Source organism: Varanus komodoensis, unplaced genomic scaffold (assembly GCF_004798865.1).
Source record: "Varanus komodoensis strain SLA01 unplaced genomic scaffold, ASM479886v1 scaffold33, whole genome shotgun sequence".
Taxonomy (NCBI): Eukaryota; Metazoa; Chordata; class Lepidosauria; order Squamata; family Varanidae; genus Varanus; species Varanus komodoensis.
Window position 1 is genome coordinate 3,580,512 of NW_025335817.1, and position 8,312 is coordinate 3,588,823.

The window sequence follows — 8,312 nt, forward strand, 5'->3', positions numbered from 1 at the left end:
TCTCTTTCCACAATGTTTTAAAGTTATTTTTTGGAAGGAGCCATGAAGAGAGATCTCTTGGCTGTCCCGCTCAGGAACCCTCAAGGCAAGAATGCTGCACCAGAGAGTCTCAAGTGAAGAGGCCTGCTCAGCAGACATGAGTCTGCATTACATCCACAACCATGATGACTGCAAAACAGGAAGGAAGCCATCCAGAGACAAGCCAAGAACAATGTGGATTCCTGTGGAACCGCAGGCCACCAAGCGCAAAAGGATGCGGGGCCCAAAAGGAGGCAGCCAGAAGCACAAGGCACGTCAACATACCTAGAGAAAAGTACGGCTAGCTAACATCTGTTGCCTCCTCTAATATGCTGGCTGTTCAACATCACACACCAAACCACACCTCGGCTGTGGACCCAATCCAGCCCACCTGGGGTTGCAGTCCGGGGTTCCCTGGGAGGCCAGGCCCTGGCCCCAACCCCTTCTCCCAACCAGCACCCACTTGGGAACTTCCCAAGTTCTGCATGTTTTCCCAGTCCTTGAAGGAGATCAGAAGAGTGACTACTCAGAGAAGGGCCTTCTCTGTGGTGGCACCCCGGCTATGGAACATGCCCCCCAGAGAGGTGTGCCTGGGGCCGACACTTTTTTCCTTTGGTGCAGGCCAAAACCGTTTTATTTTCCTGATATTTTGAGTGTTAAAATGTTTTAAGACGGGGTTTTATTTGAATTTGTGCTTTGATGCTGTACTTTCACTCATTGTACTACCATCCTGAGACTTTTTACTGAGGGATGGTATATAAAAGCTTCAATAAATAAACAAGCAAAGGCTGAGATGCCTCTGTGGAGGCTTCATTATTGGCAATTAGAGCTTCAAGCTTTGGGCCCTCCCCCTTTTGCCACTGGCCTCGCCTACCCCGGGATGTGGTCCCCAAGAACCTCCCCCAAACTGAAGGGGGATCCTCAGGGGTCCAAATGCCTGAAGAGCTTGCCTAAATCACCAAATCAGTCCCAATCCCTTTAAGGGTTATGATGACAAATGAAAATATAGGAACTACAGTCTTCTTCCAGAAGTGCTTCCTTATATTATTTATTATATCCTTATACGACAGTGGAGAGAAAGAACTTAACTTTATGAAAACATGTAACTCCAGCAATGTATGTTATTTACATTAAGGTCGCAATGCTGTTTTCCTACTAGCCACTGGAGTTTTGAAGGAATAGATTCCTTGCTCCAAATGTTTATCTAACTGGGTTTTGTCCAACACAGACTTCAAGCCAATGGTGCAAGAGCTGGAATATTTGCCAAAAGAACTGCGCATCCATGGTAACAATGTTATCAGCTATTTACCTGCAACTCAAACGAGGTTGCTGTTAATGAGCTATTTATTTGGCTGAAGCTGTCCAGGGCTGCAGACTGAACTTCTACGGAATTTCCCAAAGATGCCTGCTGAGCGCTTGACACCTGGAGAAACAAAAACAAGGTCTCCTCCTCAGTTCAAGGTAGCAGGAATTGCAAACCTAGTCAGAGGTTCTTTTGCTTTGCAGTTACAACCAGTCAACACAGGGTGTCTACGGGTTTCTCTGGACATTTAAGCAAGGAGAATGATGGGCAGCCTGGTGCCGAAGGCCTGCCTCGTCCTAGTCCGCTTTTGCAAGACCAAGCGAGTTGCACCCTCGTCTCAGCCCCATTTCCCACCCCAGGCTCCGCAAAGCCTTCCCCACCCACCTTCCCCCAGAAGCAGCGTTCATGTCCTCTCCCTGCACAGCATTTACAAGCCAGAGCGGGAAAGTGACTCCTGTGGAAACTCGCACGGAGAGAAGCAGAAAGTGGTGGCCTTTGCTCTCAGTCGCAAGAGCTTTTCTCTGTACATCAGTTTGGGCAAGGCTTAGATCCAGAGGTGCGCACAGACTGATACCTGCTTTACATGCTGTTTCATGCATCTAGGAGTAACCTCGGGAAATTAGACTCTGGCTCAGTATTTTCAAGCACAAGAGCGTCACGGAGAAGGGGCAGGAGTTGGAAGGGAAGCAAACACACAGCCCGGTATGAAGACATATTGCAAAATTGCTCGGGATTCAACTGTTTACTTAAACTCCTGCACACTTGCAATATATCCTGCAGGGAAGTGTGATCAGTTCAAATATTCCCACCACCAGTATCATTTAATCAGACGATAAATTTGTAACTCAAATCCCTCAAAACAGGAAGTTTTCGCTGTGCACTGGCAGGACTTTGCCCTTGTTGCGTCCTGCCGAGTAGCGCAAATTCCCCTTCTCCGTGGCAAAATACGTTTGAAGTGGAAACGTACAAAGCTTCAAAAGACACGCGGACCACAGCGGAAGGGCTGCTGCCCGAGGTGACATTTATGGCCTCACACGGACAGACTTGCCCTGACGCCACTGGCAGCAGCAAGAGGAGAGAACAGACCAGGAATGTGAGGACGATTTGGGTGCTTTGAAGAATTCAGTAGGACTTGGATGCAAGACAAGAGTGAATGGCTGGAGCTTTGTGCCATCTAACTGGAAGAAAGGATAGATTCTGCAACCAGCAGAATTTAAGAGAAAGCTCCTGCAAGACTGTCCTGTGTGTGTAATTATGAATTGCACACAAATGCAAAACAAGGCAGAACAGGAAAAAAATGTTGACTCGACTGAAAGATCAAGCCTTACTCAATGAGGTCCACACCTAGTCCAAATGAATATGCACCAGGCAACAATATTCTACAGATATGTATTATTGTATTAGTCCATAAAACAGGTGCTAACCAGCCGAGGTGTGTGCAAATCTAGGCCGGCACAGGTGTGGGTGCACGGAAGAGACATGCGCGGGGCGCACAGCGAGGGCACACAGAGAGCGACAGAGAGATGCTAAGTGTGGATGAACTCGGGAGAGAGGAATCAAGCGCTGAAAAAAAGGAAGGCACGTCTGGTAGTTCAAACTGTTCTCCTGTGTTTCGAGGCAAAGCTGATGCAAGTGAAAGAGAGGGAAGATAAAACAAAAGAGCAGGTACATTAAACTGAGAAATGCTATTAGTTGGAACGTAAGAATGCTTCTGCAAACATAAAGGTCCGCGTCTTTGAGCATCAAGGCATCCCATTTAAATGGGCAATAGGGACTCGGATTCATTCCAAGTCAGCAGCATCAGAACCATCTGGTTCTGCCTCTACCAAAGGCACAGGTACTTACTGCCAGTTCACTCGTAAGCTCTTGAATTTTGCGTTTCATTTCATCATATTCTCCATACATTTTCTTTCTTACTTTTTCCAAAGTTAATCTCACCTGAAAACAGAAATATTTCCAGATTTGATATTGTTCCCAATGCAGTTTTCACACCCAAGTATGTTCACATATTTATAATGGTAACTAACAAGAGTTAATATTTACTTATAACAAAACCCAGTTTTTGTTTTCACTACAATCTTAGTCACTTAGCCAGCTCCCATGAACACGTATGACTCCAACCATCAAAGAAAACACTGCATGATTCAAAAATTAAAATGAAGCATTTCCCCAAAATTTTCGGACTCAAGGCTGCATGCTGAAGGACAAGATCCAGTCCTGGCCTTGCTTCAGAATGTGCGGGTTCACTGGTCACGCCCCCCCCCGCCCCCAGCTTGGAATTCTGTCCAAATCAGGCTCCTACTTCAATGAGAACGAAAGCTTTAAACATCTCCCCAAAGGCTGAGTGGTACATGGCCACGAATAGCTGGACACGGTGATCTAGTCTGCAAACACAAGATGAATGCAAATGGTACCGCAGACGTCATGTTTTACTTTATTCTGAAATGTCTTCCAAGCAGTGTGCTGGACCTTGGCTAGGGCTCTGAGCAAGGGGCACCCTGAGGCCACTGGAAGCCACGGGGGCGATGCCACTTCTTGCAGTGGGCCATGAATCTTGCTCAGGGACTGTGGGAAGGCAGGAAAATCCGGCGGCTCAGGACAGGGGCACGGGGCCCTTCGCGTCGCAGATGCTGTGGGAAGAGGCAGGAGCGGGAGGGCCCGGTGAGCAAGATCCAAGCCCAGCAGCCAGGCGGGGAACGGATGCCGAAACCAACTCACATCTCTTATATATTTCATTTCTTCTTTCAGCTGCTGAGTGGACCATCCGTAAACCACCATTTCTTTATTGTGGTTATCGTCAGACCTGTGCACCACGCCGTACACCACCCCGTGCGAGAGGGTCCCCGCAGAACATCCATTGGGGATGTGATACAGTTGCTGTATAGAAATAAGGAAACTTTAATCAATACAACGAAAGCCAAACGCAGGAAGGACCCCGTTATTCTTCTGTAGAGGTCAGCTATAGCATATTTATGGACTGCTTTGATTGATTGATTGATTGAATTTATATACCACCCCAATAGCCCAGAGGGCTCTCTGGGTGGTTTACAAACATTAAACCACACACCTCTCACTAGCAAAAATATGTGATGCAGCAGTTCAGGGAAAATAGTTAGGGTCAGAGGACCTCTGTATATATATAGCCAGACAAAGAAATAACGTGTATTGTTAGAAAACTAGCGAAGGCTACGCGCTATCCATCCGCCTGAATAAGTGTGAACTTTTGTAGTTGGTTTTTAAGCACAGTAAGTTTGGTATATTGCATAAAATGTCATTCAGTTCATGGTGTAATACGAAAGTACAGTCATTTGATTATGTAAGAGAATTCTGACATGTCACACAAAATCCATGTTTTTGTTTTAAATGGAGTGGAAACAAACAGATGCATTATGAACCGGGTGCGGCATGAGACTGTCAGGCAGTTTTTTATTTCCTGGGCTAAAAATTCCTTTGTTGGTTTTGTATCAAGCACTCCCCATATGATTATTCATACTTAAACATCAAACAGTTGTTTCTGTAAAATACCAAAGAGACGAGTAATTTCAAGCAGGAATGCCTGCTTCGGAAGTATGCACTTTTCCCAAAGCACACAGAACAAGAAGTTTGAGTGTCATTCGAAACGTCACACGTTATCCGCTCAGAGCACACTGTCTCAATTCCGAATTGCAGTACTTGCACAAAACTGACTCTTTTACACAGAAGCAGAAGCCCCGGGTTTGCAGATGCCCAGAAACAGGCACCGCTCCCACCTGTGGCTGCGATCCTGTACGCAACCGGCTGGAAATAAAGCCCGGCCAGCCGGACACCACGCCTCCGAGGAGGAGCCTGGCCTCAGAGGATCCCCAGCGCAGCTACTCAGGAGGCCTCGTGAGGTTTGGGGTGTGCTTCTGACAAGTGCTCTTACTAAGCACTCAGCAATGCCTCACCTTTGGCCAGCCTTACCTCACCTGCCAGAGAGGCCGCTCTGGGCCAGGTGGAGGGAGGGAGGCTGCCCACACCTGTCCCCCGAGGCACCCCACCTAGTTCCGTGCTTCACGCCGAGATGCAGGAGGTAAGTGACAGGTGGCCGTCTCCTAAATCAGGACCCAGGGGCTTCTTCCCCACCAGGAAAGAAGCCGGCTCAGCTGAACTTTAAAAAGCGTGGCTCGTGCACCATGTGGTTTCATGGTCAGTTGTGTGGCTGGGGAAGCTTTCAGGAAGACAAACCACACCACTCAAGCCAACCCATTCTGGCTGCAGAATCTGAGAATTACAGCAAGACGCCCTTGGCTTACCTTTTTTGTCCTTTCCCCTTTACTCTCCACATCCTCGGGGGGCACCGTCAAGCGCAGCCGGCAGACGTTGGGCTGGAGAGGGCAGAGAAAGAAAAGGCATCAGTCAGTACATTAAGCACTCCTTCAGCCTTGGAAGGGATGGAGGAAGGACAGGAGGGATGGAGCCTCACGAGGCAGAGGGACGGCTCCTTTAATAGGGGGTGCAAGAAAACAGGGAGCAGGGAGAGAAGAGGACTCTTTCTGAGCAACGGGTCTCTTCCTAAGTTAAAGGTGTTCCCTGACAAGGGAATTGTTATCACAGAAATGTTTTCCGTGAGCAACTGGCATCTGCAATTCAATCATTCATGGAGGGAGCCACCCTTCCTTCCTTCCGACACACGCCGATGCATTATTTGTTGGACGGTTACGATGAACATAATTACAGAACTAATAATTTACTCCAAATCCGATTTCATGGAAAGAGGCATTCTGAGTATGTTCTTTACAAAGACGGCAAACTGTCTTTCCTGACCTTGAGCATTAACAATTCCTGACCTCCTCTGACCTTTGAGCATGAAAAGACACTCAGATTCATAAATATGATGCTGGCAACATACTAGCAACACCAGAGTTTATGGTTGGGATCCGGAAACAGAACAAGCCAAGAGAAAGAGACGGGATGCCCACAAAGGGTTCAGCAAAGCAGTAAACAGCTTTGCTGAGAGGAGAGTTTGCAAAAACCTGGGAAACGCATGCACAGTGGGCTTACACACAATCGGATTTCCTCACAGGTAAGTGTCCATAGGAGTACAGTCTTCTAACCATTATTTTTGTAATCTTTGCACATAAACACAAGAGGATAAGCTTGCAATCAAATGCAGAGCTAAGCCTTTAAAAACAGACATTTGAAAGCTGCTCCGTAACATAATGGCTTACCATAAATGAGGGTTTCAAAAATTATTCAAAATTAAACAACAGAACCAGTCTCATACCTTCCCAGAATTAAACGCTAGGGTTTAAAAACTGAGAGATGGGACAGTGTGAGCTACCGAAGGCCTGCGCTTGCTTAAGTGGGCTCTGTGGGAGGACAAGACAATGCAAGCCGGAAATAACAAAAGTGAAGGACAGCAGGCCCAGGGGTGGGGGTTCCCAGGCAAAGAGGCTTGGTGGCCAGAGACACAGAGGAGATACGCATACATACGCAGAGCCGCCTTTCCACCCTGAGGCTAGAGTTCCCACTCAAGCAAAAAGGTGCAAGTCAAACAGAAGAGGAGGCCAGAGGAAAATACTGAAGTCAGGAGAAACTCAAGATGAATGACAAGGATCAGGTATTTATAAGAGCCAGCCCTTATCTGCAGGCTTTATTTACAGATGGTGGGGCTTCAGCACAGCACCCTCCTATGCCTCAATGTCTGAGGAGCAAGGCTTAAGGACCGGACAGACTGCACTGAATTCACAAATTGAGCATGAAGCCATTGCATGAAACTCAGGAGTCGAGGCTGCTCTCAGCTAGGCAGGGCCGGCTTAGGGATGTGATCCTCCGCCCAGGCCTGTCTGAAACAGCCCTCCTTTGGGCCACGGTTCTCTCATTTCCAACTTCCCTGGCCAGGCGCAAGACTCTTCCTGCTCCACCACCAGCGCGGCCCTCGCTCTGCAGGCACCAAGGACAAATACGCACAGAGCTGGCGTCCGGACAAGCCACGGAAGCCGCAGCTCTGGCAGCGGGGCTGCAGGAGAGACCAGCCAGGCAGTTGGGGGGTGGGGGGGGTCCCGGCTCAGGCGGGGTCCTGTGACATCCGCTTGGAGCAGCAAAATGCCTTCCTTGGGCAGAGGGCCAGCGATAAGCCAGCACTGCCTGCGCAGCAGCAACTCAGGAGGCCCTGCAAGCGCTCAGTGCGGCCGAACAACCTGTTCCTTCCGAGGCAGCTGCTCTGCGAGGGGGAGAGAAAAGGGGGGTGCCCAGGGGAGGAAAGGGGGCGCCCCCCACTCCCGCCTTTGCTTTCCTCCTGCTAAAAGTCGGGGCAGCCAATGAAAGCGACTGGCCTGGGGCAGCAGGGGCCGAGCAAGGGGCTGTGCACAAGGGGGTCCCAGGCCCAGGCGGCGGCAGAGGGGCTTCGTGGGGCATCCGGCAGGGGCTGCCAGGAGGGATGGATGGCCCCGTGCTTTGGGGGGTGGGCGTGTGCAGCACATGCCCTGCTGGGGGTCCCTTTTCACACCTCCAAGGAGCGGCAATGGCTGCGGCCCACCAGGCTCCGGACAGGAATGCTGCCAGGCTGGCCCGGGGCTCCTCCACCCTGCCCGGCGCCCCCCTGCCCCGGCACTGAGGGGCACACCAGCGACCGCCCGTTGCAGGCAGGCCTCGGGGGACCCCAGTGTGCCCCACGGGCGCCACACACGCCCCGACCTCTCCGGACACGGGAAGGGGCCGTCTGCACAGGCTCAGAGGCGCTCGGCCACCTCGTCCAGCCCCTCCTCCCCCTGCCGCCAGCCAGACGCGCCCGGGACGCCACCAGCATCGGGATCCGGGGGCCCCGCGGCCCCCACCGCCAGCAGTGCCCGCTCAGCCACCCCGCCGCGGTCGCCCGACTGCCCCTCCACGCGGGCCGCCGCGCCAGGGGCCGCTCCTCCCGCCCGAGCCTCCCGCGCCGGCCAGTCCCTGCGCGCCCCACGGACCGCCGCTGGGCAGCCCCTCGCGGCGCTCTCCGCGCCAGGCGCCGGCCGGCCAGGCGCTGCCGGCC

The 8,312-nt window shown here is 51.1% G+C and overlaps 1 protein-coding gene across 2 annotated transcripts in view; it reads right to left on the reverse strand.

Annotated features, from left to right (window-relative positions):
• The window catches only part of LOC123027656 (myocardial zonula adherens protein), a 34,023-nt gene that overhangs the window by 22,787 nt on the left and 2,924 nt on the right, over window positions 1–8,312 (reverse strand). For both annotated transcript variants that reach the window (XM_044438706.1, XM_044438705.1), the window contains exons 2-5: window positions 5,596–5,667; window positions 4,040–4,198; window positions 3,167–3,259; window positions 1,328–1,441 (exon numbers count right to left, since the gene is read on the reverse strand). In XM_044438706.1, coding sequence (XP_044294641.1) covers window positions 1,328–1,441; window positions 3,167–3,259; window positions 4,040–4,198; window positions 5,596–5,667 — 438 coding nt within the window. The remainder of the gene's footprint in view (window positions 1–1,327; window positions 1,442–3,166; window positions 3,260–4,039; window positions 4,199–5,595; window positions 5,668–8,312) is intronic.